General features: G+C 42.6%; 1 protein-coding gene across 6 annotated transcripts in view; it reads right to left on the reverse strand.

The window, feature by feature from the left end:
* LOC149128628 (uncharacterized) overlaps window positions 1-14822 on the reverse strand; it is a 37408-nt gene extending 22586 nt beyond the window's left edge. The window contains exons 1-2 of one of the 6 annotated variants that reach the window (XR_016222188.1): window positions 14457-14816; window positions 9994-10129 (exon numbers count right to left, since the gene is read on the reverse strand). Coding sequence is in view for 3 of the 6 variants with exons in the window: in XM_089314832.1 (XP_089170958.1) it covers window positions 9994-10048 (55 nt within the window). In the remaining 3 variants the exon portion in view is untranslated. Of the gene's footprint in view, window positions 1-9993; window positions 10130-14452 lie in introns of all 6 variants that reach the window. The other 5 variants (XM_089314841.1, XM_089314832.1, XM_089314829.1 and 2 more) reach the window with 5 other exon arrangements.
* Window positions 14823-14862: the final 40 nt, after the last annotated feature.

Here is a 14862-nt window from a genome sequence, read left to right on the forward strand (position 1 = left end):
AAGGGCCTGAATGGCCTTCTAATATCCCTTAAATATATATTTCCATAAAACAGACAATAGAGGGGCTGGTACCGTGTCCCAGCAGGGAAAGCTGCTGCCTGCAGTGCCGACATCCCTTATGGGAGCTGCTTTGAGTTTTGGCTGCTCCATTTCTGATCCAACTCTCTTCTAAGGTCTGGGGCCCCTGCACCATGTGGGATAACTGGAAGAGGCTCCCAGCTCTTGGCTTCAGTTTGGGGTAGCTCCAGACATTGTAGCCATCTGGGGAGTAAACCAGAAGATGGAAAACCTTTCTCCCTCTCTCTCCCTGCCTCTGCATCTCTCTAACTCAAATAAAGTAAATAAAATAAATAAAAATAATAATAAATAAAAATAATTAAAAAAAAAAACAGACAGTAGAGCACAGTGGGAAAGCCATTGCCTGTGATGCTGGTATTCTGTATTGTGCATGAGTTCATGTCCCATCTGCTCTACTTCTGATCCAGCTCCTTTATGTGCCTAGGAAAGCTGCAAAGGATGGTGCTCCTACTACTACATGGGAAATGTGGAAGAAGATACTGGCTCCTGACTTTAATCCAGGTCCAACCCTAGGTGCTGTGGCCATTAGGGGTGTGAAACAGTGGATAAATGATTTACATCTTTCTCTTCTTTGTAACTCTGCCTTTCAAATAAATATTGGCCGGTGCTGTGGCTCAATAAGCTAATCCTCCTCCTGTGGCGCCGGCACCCTGGGTTCTTGTCATGGTTGGGGCAATGGATTCTGTCCCAGTTGCTCCTCTTCCAGTCCAGCTCTCTGCATTGGCCCGGGATTGCAGTGGAGGATGGCCCAAGTGCTTGGGCCCTATACCCACATGGGAGACCAGAAGTACCTGGCTCCTGGCTTCAGATCAGCACTGTGCACCAGCCACAGTGCACCAGCTGCAGTGGCCATTGAGGGGTTGAACCAATGGAAAAAGGAAGACCTTTCTCTCTGTCTGTCTCTCTCTGTCTACTCTGTCAAAAAAAAAAACAAAAAACCACGCAAGCGGAGGGAGGCAAGATGGCGGAATAGGAAGGGAGCACACTGATAGTCCGGGGAGAGATAGTTTAATAAAAGTGGAGATACTGCAGGTTCAAGGAAGAGTAGGGGAGGAAACAGCAGAAGAAACTCTTCTGGAACGCGTGATACACAGCGGACCTGCGTGGAGAGTGTGGGAGCCCACAGTTCGGGACACCAGCGGCAGACTCAACACACCAGTGCTGGAACGCGAGGTGAGCCAAACCTCAATAGCCCGAGACACCAGCAGGCAAGCGGAGAGAGGAGACTAGAGGGAACGACCCCTGGCGGGGTGAGTTCACCAGGCTAACTGGAAGAGAGAGAGAGAGAGAAAAAAAAAAGGTGACTGGTATGGACACGGGTTTCTCTCTCTGCTCACCTCTCAAGGGTGAGCAAGACAAAGAGCAGGCACCATCTTCGACATATGTCATAAGCAGAGTGACCTCAGGTCTGCACCGGCCCTGAGCCTAGCAGAAAAACCTGACTCTGGGCAGTTCAAATTAACAGGAGATTAGGACCTAGTAAATTTGTGGTGCTACTGAACTGAGACTGTGAAAAAAGAGACAGTGGGGGAGAGAACTCACGGAATTCACGTGAGCACTCTCCAGAGATGCTACAATTCCGTAACTTTGGCAACCCAGTGGGAGACTGAAGGAGACTTTGACCCCAATCTGAGGGCCGAACAGATTCCCTGTGTGGTCCTTGGGAAAGAGCTTCTGATCTCTGGCTCCTGTGGGTATATCATTTGCCTGCTAACTACCTCCAACTTCGTTCAGCTGTGCGGAATTACTTCCCTTTTGAATCAAAAAAAAAAAAAAAAGAAAGAGAGAGAGAGAGATTTACCACACCTAACCTGGGAGTGTCACCTTTGGCACACCAAACAGAGCTCTCAGGCCACACCCATCTCAAGCCCTAAGGCTCCATCAAAAACAGATAGTCCACTTAATCTAGAGTCATAGTATAACAAGAAAAAGCACCACAGTGAAGAAACCAAATATCTCCAATATGACAAATAACAAACGCAAAAACCGAGGTAATAAAAACAAGGATGTCACCATGACGCCCTCAAATGAAAAAGACACCCCAATTCAAGATTATGAAGATGATGACATAGAAGAAATGCAAGAAGCAGATCTCAAAAAATTGATAAGAACATTAAGAAGTTCTCAAAAACAAATTCTTGAACCACAGAAATCCGCAATGGACAAGATAGAAAACCTCTCTCTTGAAAATGAAATATTAAGGAGGAATCAAAATGAAACGAAACAACTAGTAAAACAGGAAACTGTGATAGTGACTGAAGTGAAAAATTCAATAGATCAAATGAAAAACACAATAGAGAGCCTTACAAACAGAATGGGTAAAGCAGAAGAGAGAATATCGGACTTAGAAGACAGAGAACAGGAAAGTCAGACCAAAGAAGAGGAAATTAGGAATCTAAAACATATTGTCGGGAATCTTCAGGATACTATTAGAAAACCCATCATTCGGGTTCTAGGAGTTCCTGAAGGCATGGAGAGGGAGAAAGGATTAGAAGGCCTTTTTAGTGAGATACTAGCAGAAAATTTTCCAGGTTTGGAGAAGGACAGAGAAATCCTTGTACAGGAAGCACACAGAACCCCTAATAAACACGACCAAAAGAGATCCTCACCATGACACGTTGTAATTAAACTCTCCACAGTGAAACATAAAGAAAAGATCCTAAAATGTGCAAGAGAGAAACATCAGATTACTCTCAGAGGATCTCCAATGAGACTCACAGCTGACTACTCATCAGAAACTCTACAAGCTAGGAGGGAATGGCGAGATATAGCCCAGGTACTAAGAGAGAAAAACTGCCAGCCCAGAATATTGTATCCTGCAAAGCTATCATTTGTGAATGAAGGTGAAATAAAGACTTTTCATTGCAAACAGAAATTGAAAGAATTTGTTGCCACTTGTCCAGCCCTGCAAAAGATGCTTAAAGATGTGTTGCACACAGAAACACAGAAACATGGTCATCAATATGAAAGAAGGTAAAGGAAGGAAACCAAGGAAGGAAACCTCACAGCAAAAGATCACAGGGAATTCAAAGCATATATTAGAACTTATCTTTGGCAAATGGCAGGGCAAAGTTACCACTTATCATTAGTCACATTGAACGTGAATGGCCTGAACTGTCCAGTTAAAAGACACCAATTGGCTGATTGGGTTAAGGAACAAAACCCATCTATTTGCTGCTTACAAGAAACACATCTTTCCAACAAAGATCCATACAGACTGAAAGTGAAAGGCTGGAAAAAGATATACCATGCCAACAGAAATGAAAAAAGAGTGGGCATAGCCATCTTAATATCGGACAACATAAACTTTACCACAAAAACTGTTAAGAGCGACAAAGAGGGACACTATAGCATTATTAAGGGATCAATACAACAGGAAGATATAACAATTATCAATGTATATGCACCTAACTACAGGGCACCAGTTTATCGTAAAGATTTATTAACGGACTTAAAGGGAGACTTAGACCCCAATACAATAGTACTGGGGGACTTCAATACTCCACTCTCAGAAATAGACAGATCAATAGGACAGAAGATCAACAAGGAGACAGTAGATTTAAACGACACTATAGCCCAAATGGATCTAACAGATATATACAGAACGTTCAATCCTACAGCTAAAGATTTTACATTCTTCTCAGCAGTACATGGAACCTTCTCTAGGATTGACCACATACTAGGCCATAAAGCAAGTCTCAGCAAATTCAAAAGAATTAGAATCATACCATGCAGCTTCTCAGACCATAAAGGAATGAAGTTGGAAATTAGCAACTCAGGAATCCCTAGAGCATATGCAAACACATGGAGATTGAACAACATGCTCCTGAATGAACAATGGGTCATAGAAGAAATCAAAAGAGAAATCAAAAACTTTCTGGAAGTAAATGAGGATAACAGCACAACATACCAAAACTTATGGGACGCAGCAAAAGCAGAGTTAAGAGGAAAGTTTATATCAATAGGTGCCTACATCAAGAAATTGCAAAGGTACCAAATAGATGAGCTTTCAATTCACCTCAAGGATCTAGAAAATCTGCAGCAAACCAGACCCAAATCTAGTAGGAGAAGAGAAATAATTAAAATCAGAGAAGAAATCAACAGGATTGAATCAAGAAAAACATTACAAAAAATCAGCCAAACGAGGAGCTGGTTTTTTAAAAAATAAACAAAATTGACACCCCATTGGCACAACTAACTAAAAAGAAGAGAAAAGACCTAAATCAATAAAATCAGAGATGAAAAAGGAAATGTAACAACAGACACCACAGAAATAAAAAGAATCATCAGAAATTACTACAAGGACTTGTACGCCAGCAAACAGGGAAACCTATCAGAAATGGATAGATTCCTGGACACATGCAACCTACCTAAATTGAACCAGGAAGACATCGAAAACCTAAACAGACCCATAACTGAGACAGAAATTGAAACAGTAATTAAGGCCCTCCCAACAAACAAAAGCCCAGGACCAGATGGATTCACTGCTGAATTCTACCAGACATTTAAAGAAGTGACTCCAATTCTTCTCAAACTATTCAGAACAATCGAAGAAGAGGGAATCCTCCCAAATTCTTTCTATGAAGCCAGCATCACCTTAATTCCTAAGCCGAAAAAAGATGCAGCACTGAAAGAGAATTACAGACCAATATCCCTGATGAACATAGATGCAAAAATCCTCAATAAAATTCTCTCCAATAGAATGCAACAACACATCAGAAAGATCATCCACCCAGACCAAGTGGGATTTATCCCTGGTATGAAGGGATGGTTCAATGTGCGCAAAACAATCAATGTGATACACCACATTAACAGACTGCAGAAGAAAAACCATATGATTATCTCAATAGATGCCGAGAAAGCATTTGATAAAATACAACACCCATTCATGATGAAAACTCTAAGCAAACTGGGTTTGGAAGGAACATTCCTCTATACAATCAAAGCAATCTATGAAAAACCCACAGCCAACATCCTATTGAATGCGGAAAAGTTGGAAGCATTTCTGCTGAGATCTGGTACCAGACAGGGATGTCCACTCTCACCACTGCTATTCAATATAGTTCTGGAGGTTCTAGCCAGAGCTATTAGGCAAGAAAAAGAAATTAAAGGGATACAAATTGGGAAGGAAGAACTCAAACTATCCCTCTTTGCAGATGACATGATTCTTTATTTAGGGGACCCAAAGAACTCTACTAAGAGACTATTGGAACTCATAGAAGAATTTGGCAAAGTAGCAGGGTATAAAATCAATGCACAAAAATCAACAGCCTTTGTATACACAGACAATGCCATGGCTGAGGAAGAACTTCTAAGATCAATCCCATTCACAATAGCTACAAAAACAATCAAATACCTTGGAATTAACTTAACCAAGGACATTAAAGATCTCTACGATGAAAATTACAAAACCTTAAAGAAAGACATAGAAGAGGATACCAAGAAATGGAAAAATCTTCCATGCTCATGGATTGGAAGAATCAATATCATCAAAATGTCCATTCTCCCAAAAGCAATTTATAGATTCAATGCAATACCAATCAAGATAACAAAGACATTCTTCTCAGATCTGGAAAAAATGGTGCTGAAATTCATATGGAGGCACAAGAGACCTCGAATAGCTAAAGCAATCTTGTACAACAAAAACAAAGCCGGAGGCATCACAATACCAGATTTCAGGACATACTACAGGGCAGTTGTAATCAAAACAGCATGGTACTGGTACAGAAACAGAAGGATAGACAAATGGAACAGAATAGAAACACCAGAAATCAACCCAAACATCTACAGCCAACTTATATTTGATCAAGGATCTAAAACTAATTCCTGGAGCAAGGACAATCTATTCAATAAATGGTGCTGGGAAAATTGGATTTCCACGTGCAGAATCATGAAGCAAGACCCCTACCTTACACCTTACACAAAAATTCACTCAACATGGATTAAAGACCTAAATCTATGACCTGACACCATCAAGTTACTAGAGAACATTGGAGAAACCCTTCAAGATATTGGCACAGGCAAAGAATTTCTGGAAAAGACCTGGGAGGCACAGGCTGTCAAACCCTAAATCAACTATTGGGATTGCATCAAATTGAGAAGTTTCTGTACAGCAAAAGAAACAGTCAGGAGAGTGAAGAGACAACCGACAGAATGGGAAAAAAATATTTGCAAACTATGCAACAGATAAAGGGTTAATAACCAGAATCTACAAAGAGATCAAGGAACTCCACAAAAACAAAACCAACAACCCACTTAAGAGATGGGCCAAGGACCTCAATAGACATTTTTCAAAAGAGGAAATCCAAATGGCCAACAGGCACATGAAAAAATGTTCAAGATCAGTAGGAATCAGGGAAACACAAATCAAAACCACAATGAGGTTTCACCTCACCCCAGTTAGAATGGCTCACATGCAGAAATCTACCAACAACAGATGCTGGCGAGAATGTGCGGAAAAAGGGACACTAACCCACTGTTGGTGGGAATGCAAACTGGTCAAGCCACTATGGAAGTCAGTCTGGAGATTCCTCAGAAACCTGAAGATAACCCTACCGTTCGACCCAGCCATCCCACTCCTTGGAATTTACCCAAAGGAATTTAAATTGGCAAACAAAAAAGCGGTCTGCACCCTAATGTTTATTACAGCTCAATTCACAATAGCTAAGAACTGGAACCAACCTAAATGCCCATCAACGGTAGACTGGATAAAGAAATTATGGGATATGCACTCTTTAGAATACTATACCACAGTAAGAAACAATGAAATCCAGTCATTTGCAACAAAATGGAGGAATCTGGAACACATCATGCTGAGTGAAATAAGCCAGTCCCAACGGGACAAATACCATATGTTCTCCCTGATCGGTGACAACTGACTGAACACCAAAAAGGAAACCTGTTGAAGTGAAATGGACAATATGGGAAATGGTGACTTGATCAGCATAGCCCTGACTGTTAATGAACAACTTAATACTTTATCCCTCTTAGTAGTTTTTTTTTTATTTGTTCTACTTAATATGACTGGTTTAATTCTGTAATTAATACACAGTTATTCTTAAGTGTTGAAAATTAACTGCAATGTGATCCCAGTTAAACATAAGAGTGGGAATAAGAGAGGGAAGAGATGTATAATTTGGGACATGCTCAAGCTGACTTGCCCCAAATGGTAGAGTTAGAAACATACCAGAGGACTCCAATTCAATCCCATCAAGGTGGCATGTACCAATGCCATCTCACTAGTCCAAGTGATCAATTTCAGTTCACAATTGATCATAATGAAAGGACTAAGAGTCAAAGGGAGCACATAAACAAGTCTAGTACCTGCTAAAACTAACCGGTAGAATAAATAAAGGGGAGAGTGATCCAACATGGGAAGTGAGATACTCAGCCGACTCATAGAATGGCAGATGTCCTAAATAGCACTCTGGCCTCAGAATCAGCCCTAAAGGCATTCGGATCTGGCTGAAAAGCCCATGAGAGTATTTCAGGCATGGAAAGCCAAAACACTCTGGCAAAAGATCTCTGTGAGTGAGATTCCAGTGGAAAGAACAGGTCATCAAAGAAGGAGATACCTTTCTCTGAAGGGAGGAAAGAACCTCCACTCTGACTATGACCTTGTGTAAACAAGATAAGAGTGGCCATTGAGGGGGTGAACCAATGGAAAAAGGAAGACCTTTCGCTCTGTCTCTCTCTCACTGTCTACTCTGTCAAAAAAAAAAAAACACAAATAAATGAATATTTTTAATTTTTTTAAAAATTTAACAAATGGCCCTAAATATTCTGACTCATCTTACATGTAACAGGAGCCAAGAAAGTTGCTGCTGACTTTATGTAGTGCCTCCTCATTCCATTTTATAAGAAAAAATATTTATTTCTTTTGCTATCCAAGCACTCAAATCTAAAAGAAATAATACTACCCAGTACAGCTCTATTTAAGGCTGCTCTTGTACTGAAGAAAAGTAAAGGAGCAAGGGGCCCAAACCCTGTGTGGCAGGCTGGCATTCCCCTCCTCACTCTGCATCTGAGTTTCTGGTTAGAGATGGAGACAAAGGCAACTCCAGAGACTGCAGTGGTGCACAAACAGCCTCAATCACAGACACTCCTTGTGTTGTGCAACAGAAGGAGAGCATGGAACACTATGTAAGGGAGGAATACATTGAACACAAAAGGAAAGGATGTGCATGGACATAGCTAAGAATTTCCCCACTCTGCTGATCACAATCTCAAGGATGTCCAGGCCAGAATTCCATTTCACTTTGGAAAACCTACTCCATAAAGTTTTCTCCACCTAGGTGTATTCTTCAGTGAGGAATCTGTCCTCCTGAGAGATGGCAGCACCACAAACTGAAAGCCAGTCAAAAAGCAGAGTGATGGCTTTAATTCTCAGAGGTGAATGGACAACCACATCTATGAATTCTGCCTTGAAAAATAAGCTTCCTTCTGCTCTAGGAATCTGATATAGGTTAGGGCTAAAATGAGAAACACAGAGACCAGTTGGGTCTGTTAGGTGAGAAGAAAGGAAGCTTGATTTCCAGCTGTTACTTTGTAACATGTAAGTTTTGAGAGGATTTCATTTTCCACTTCTATTTGAAGAAATGGAAATGTAGAATCAGTGCCAGCCTAACACACAGCAGCTTTAGCCACTGATGACATCACAGCTTGCTACCTAAAAGTGGCAGCCAAAATAAACTCAACAAATGAGAACCAAAATAAAACAGAAGAGTCTAATATAATACTAACATTTGTTCAGCAGATATTACCAAGATCTTGACACACAAGTCATCAGAAGGATAAAGGGTGGGCCTGGCTTTGTGGCACAGTCGATTAAGCCACCACCAAATAAAATGCTGGGATCCCATATGTGTGTCCACCCTTTAAAAAAGATTTATTTATTTGAAAGTTAGAGTTTTGGGGCTTGGTGCTGTGGCACAGCTGGTTGAGGCCCTGGCCTGCATCCCATATGGTCATCAGTTTGGATCTTGGCTGCTCCACTTCCAATCCAGCTGCCTGCTAATGTGCTTGGGAAAGTGGCACAGTATGGCCCAAGTCCTTGGCCCCCTATATCCACATGGGAGACCCAGAAGAAGCTACTGGCTCCTGGCTTCAGATCAGCTAAGATCTGGCCACTGCAGCCATTTGGGGAGTGAACCAGCAGACTGAAGACCTCTCTATCTGTCTCTATCTCTATCAGTAACTCTTTCAAATAAATAAAATATATCTTAAAAAAACTGTCAGAGTTATGGAAAGGAGGGAGAGTCAGATGGGATGGCATTGTGGATTAGCAGGTAAAGCTGCTGCCTGCAATGCTGGCATCCCATATATGCACCAGTTCATGTCTTGGCTGCTCCACTTCTGATCCAGCTCTCTGCTAGTGGCCTTGGAAAAGTAGAAGATGGCCCAATACCTGGGTCCTTGCCACCCAAGTGGGAGACCTGAATGAAGCTCTTGGGCCTGGCCCAGTTCTGGCCATTGCAGCCATCTAGGGAGTAGACCAGCAGATGGAAAATCTCTTTCTCATTCTCTCCCTTTTTCTATCTTTGCCTTGAAAAGAAATAAATGCTAAAAAAGAGAGACAGATCTTCCATCTGAGATGGCTGCAATGGCCAGGGATGAACCACACAGAAACCAGGAGCCAGACACTTCATCTGGTTCTCTCACATGGGTTACAATGGCCCAAACACTTGAGTCATCCTCTGTTGCTTTTCTCAGGCCATCAGCAGGGAGCTAGGTTAGAAGTGGAGCAACTGGGACATGAACTGCTGCTCATCTGGGAAGTGGCATTGCAGATGGTGGCTTTCCCTATTGTGCTACAATGCCAGCCCCATGAGTGCCAGTTTGAGTCACAACTGTTCCACTTCTGATCCAGCTCCCTGCTAATGCAACTGGGGAAGCAGAAACAGATGGCACAAGTACCTGGGTCCTTCCACCAACATCCGCACTTGGTTGGACTTCCAGGCTGTGCCAGCATTATTCATTGCAGTCTCTTGAGTGAACCAGCAGACACAAGATCCCCATCCTTCTGTCTCTGCCTCTTTCTCTGTAACTCTACCTTCAAAATAAAATTTTTAAATCTTAATAAAAAAAGGAAAGGGTGAGAGAGGAGCCACAGTAAAATAACAGAGCAAGGCTACAGTTGTGCTGTCCCTCAGCAGCATTCTGCCTTAAGTGGGAAGACTCTGGCTTACAGACACTGACATAAAAGACACATTCACAACACATTTCAAAACAAGAGATGAGAGGTTTACAAGGCATATTGATTTTATGATGACTTTCATTCATTAGGTACACTGGGTTTAGATATATGCCTTTTAGTGCATGCAGCCAAGTTAACCCAGAGTCTAATTCAAAGAGACGTACTGTGGAAGATGTGCTGCCAGGGGAAAGAGCTGCTATGTCCCATTGTTCTTCTAGCATCATAAAAAGAAAGAAAAGGTCTACGCATGTCCATGGTTATAAGGACAGAAGCACAAAAATTTCAGAACAGGGGAGCAAATTTCAAATATAGTTATTTTAAGAAAATAAAATGAAGTATATTTCAGAATATAATGTGGGGTAGAAAAACACCATCAGTTCATCAATTCTCACAGGGATCCAGAAAACTGCTCTGCTTACCCATAGTCCAAATGTTTCAAAACACATTTTTCTGATTCAATTCAAAAGATTACAGGAATTAGCACTTTGGGTGTTCAAATGTCAAATTAAGTTTAAGTTTCCACTATGGGCAAATGTAGCCCAATCACTCAGAACATGAGAAAAACTTTTCCATAAGAAGGAACATGAAATATTCAGTCACACAGAATAACTGTGTTTAGTGCTCAAAGTGAACCCCAGGATAAGCACCCAGAAAACCTGTTAGGTCTTGGGTCCAGCACTGTGGTGTAGCATGTAAAAATTTTTTTATATAAAAGGCAGAGTTACAGAGAGGCAGAGGCAGAGGCAGAGGCAGAGGCAGAGAGAGAGGTCTTCCATTCACTGATTCACTCCAAAAATGGCTGCAATAGCCAGAGCTGGATCTATCTGAAGCCAGGAGCCAGAAGCTTCTGTCAGGTCTCCCATGCAGGTGCAGAACCCAAGAACTTGCACCATCTTCCACTGCTTTCTCAGGCCATGGTAGAAAGCTGGATCTCAAAAAAGCACCCATACGGGATGCCAGCACTGTAGGTGGCAGCCTCACCTGCCATGCCACAGTACCAGACCTAAAAATAAACCTATTTTCAAAAGCATTTTAAATGAGGAATGGGAGAGAGTTCATTTATCCAAAGCAAGGATAACATAACTACTACACAGAAGAAGCTCCTGGCTCTTAGCTTTGGATTGGCACAGCTCTGACCACTGTAGCCAGTTGGGGAGTGAACCAGCAGATGAAGTTTTCTCTCTCTCTGCCTCTCCTTCTCTCTGTGTGTAACTACTAGTACTCATTAACTTCAAAAATATAGAAATTTGATGAAACTCAAAATATAACCAAAATCATCATCTACTTCAAATTATAATCTTTATTTTGAGTCATAGTAGAAAAAAGTAACCCCTCCCCCCTTTGAAAAAATGCACATGGGACTGGTGTAGTAGGTTAATCAGACCCTGACAGTGCCAGCACCCCGCATGGGCACTAGTTCAAGACCTGGCTGCTCCATTTCCTATATAGTTCCCTTCTAATTCACCTGGGAAAGCAGAGGATGATGGCACAAGTGTTTGGGCCCCTGAAATCAAGTGTGAGAACCTGAAGAAGCTCCTGGCTCCTGGATTCACCTGGCCCAACCCAAATTTTTGTAGCCATTTGAGGAGTGAACCAACAGGTGGAAGACCTCTCTTTCAATCTCTGTAAATCTGCCTTTCGAGTAAATAAAATGAATCTAAAAAAATACACTGTATGCAATGTAGTATTTTGGTTATTCCCTCATACAAAGAAAGCTCAGATAAACTGTAGATGAATCCTCCTGGCTTGATGCAATTCAGGAGGATTGCCTTCTGCCATCCTGTGCTAGACATCAATGAAAGTCATTAATGGGAAGATGAATGGACACCATCAGACTGCTTCCTCACATGGCACCTTTTCTTAAAGACATCACTGCTATATTACCAGATTATGTCTCTCGTGTGAAACATGTCTCCCCTAAAATTTTAAAGAACTTGCCAGAAACTTATAGCAGAGCAGGAAATGATGTGCCAAGAACAGTCAGTTAGCCTGAGTAGTCTAGGAATCCTGTTCTTGGCTGTTTTCAAGTTCACATTAATGTACACACAACATAATTGCTGAGAAAGTGTCTTATAGTTGTTTCCTGGGTGTGAAGCAACTCTTTTCAGCAGAAACACATAACTGCTTGTCCACTCACAAGCACTGTGATAGAGTGTACATGGGAGAAAAGGTCAAAAACACACTGGGTTTGACAGGAAGAATGTTGTTACCCTAACAACCTCTATCCAGGATTCCCTTTCTATTTTTACTTCCTAGGTAACCTTACTATGTTAAATGGGTTTCACAGATTAGTAATCTGGTGACAACAGGACTCTAACAGAATCTATGAATCACTCAGTTAATCCAGTGAAAATTTCATTATACTGAAAGTTAGTCTATAGCAATAGTTTTCAGGGCCACATCTCTCTTTTTCAGAAAATGTTTTATTTATTTATTTGAGAGGTAGAGTTACAGATACTGAGAGGGATAGACAGAGAGAAAGGTCTTCCTTCTGCTGGTTCACTCCCCAGATGGCCAAAATGTCCAGAAGAGCTGCACTGCCCTAAAGCCAGGAGCCAGAGCTTCTTCTGGGTCTCCCACATGGGTGCAGAGGCCCAAGCACTTGGGCCATCTTCCACTGCCTTCCCAGGCCATAGCAGAGAGCTGGATCAGAGGAGGTGCAGCTGGGACTCAAACAGGTGCCCATATGGGATTCTGGCATCACAGGCAGAGGATTAACCTACTGAGTCACAGTGCCAGCCCAAAGCCACATCTTTTACTGTACTGTGTGTGCATCTCTGTGGGGGAGGGGGCATATTTTCTCTTTTCTTCCTTACCCCTCCTCACATTGACACCTTGTACAAAGGCTTCCACAGACCACAGTCATTATGAAAATCTATCACTAATAAATGTTGAAAATGTCATGGGTTAAACACAGAACCCAGAATAAGAAAAGTTCCTTGAGGCTGGTGTTGTGGCTGAGTGGTTAAAAGCATAAGGGTGCCGGTTTGAGACCTGGCTGCTCCACTTCTGATCCAGTTCTCTGGTATGGCCTGGGACAACATTGGAAGATGGCCCAAGTGTTTGGTCATCTGCATCTATGTGGGAGACCTGGAAGAAGTTCCTGGCTCCTGACTTCAGATCCATGCAGTTCTGGCCATTGTGACCATCTGGGGAGTGAACCAGCAGATGGGAGACCTCTCTCTCTCTCTTTGTGCCTTTGCCTCTCTGTAACTCTGCCTTTCAAATAAATAAATAAATTATTTTAAAAAGTAACTGGCCCTCTTAATTAAAACTGTATGGACTGTAAGATAATCAGCTTGGTGGAGCACTGAGTGACTTTAAAGAACTAGAAGAGAACAATTGCTACTTTTCTGTATTTATGTTTTCATTGCTCTCCACTTTATGAAAATCTATATTAAAGTAGCTCATTACTAACTCACATGGTAGACTTGCATTAATTTCATTTCACTTCTCACTTTGCAAAGGATTAGTAGCAGGTAAAAATTGTTGACATCCCTAATAACATAAGAAAGAAGGGTTGAAGACAGAAATCAAAAAGCAGGAAAATAAATCAGCTACGTGTCCATTGCCTCAAGCTCCAGATTGAAAAAGGGTCTGTTAATTAAACGTGGAGGAGAGATCAATCCACAAAGCTACTGCACAAGCTTCACATTGCTGCTGGGAAATACATCCAAAAACAAGGCGCCCCAGCTGTCAAATATGTTCATGGGGTCCAGGAGCCAGATCTTACTCTGATCTTCCATCTCCACCTCTCCACTGCCTCAGGCTCCCAGCTGAAGGCCACCAAGCCCTGCCCAGCTGGAACTACCATGGCATATAACCAGAGGCCCAGCCAGAAGGCATTCTTTGACCCATCCAAAGTGAGAACTGGGCTTACTTAAATATAGAGAAAGGGACTCCTTCCTTCGCCCATGCTCTCAACTGCCCTGCTTGTGCCGTTCCTTGTCCAGTGTACTTTAAGCAGAATTTGAGTGAGGCAGCCCGTGGGACTGGCCGAGCGTTGGGAGTCTGGGAAGCAGCAGTGGGAGACACAACACCTGGGCCCCAGCCTTGACTCTGCCAGAGAAGCTCCTAGGATCACTGAGAAGCAAGTGATCGACATCTGGGAGCCACCACCCGCCATCGCACCCACCCCGCTCCCACACACGCATAGATGCCCCTTCCTGTTCTCCATACTTGCCGTGGAAAATCTCCGGAGCATGTCCCCTTTCTTTGGGACACACGGGGAGCAAAGCGGAGAGTGTGGGCCAGGAGAAGTCGCTGGAACTTGGACCCAGGGGTGGTAAATGCAGAAGCACAGAAACAGCGGGCTGCAGGTGTGGGGTGTGTGCTCCCAAACTGCCTGCAATTGCACTTGCAGAGCAAGACTCCCCAGTGAATGTGGGAGAAGGAGCAGCGCAGCCTCTCAGGGGACACTCTGATCAGCAAATGAACTTCATCTGTTCCCAACCCCGAGCCAGAGGGAAAGGCACGCGCATGCGCAGTTCTCCCACATTCACACGCACAGGCATTCAGAGCATGAAGAGCGTTTCAGCACAGGGTGACTCTGGGAAATGGAGTCCAGGCCGGGGTATTCCTAGATAGAA

This window comes from Oryctolagus cuniculus, chromosome 1 (assembly GCF_051225735.1).
Source record: "Oryctolagus cuniculus isolate XC-2025 breed Fujian yellow rabbit chromosome 1, ASM5122573v1, whole genome shotgun sequence".
NCBI classification, from domain to species: Eukaryota; Metazoa; Chordata; class Mammalia; order Lagomorpha; family Leporidae; genus Oryctolagus; species Oryctolagus cuniculus.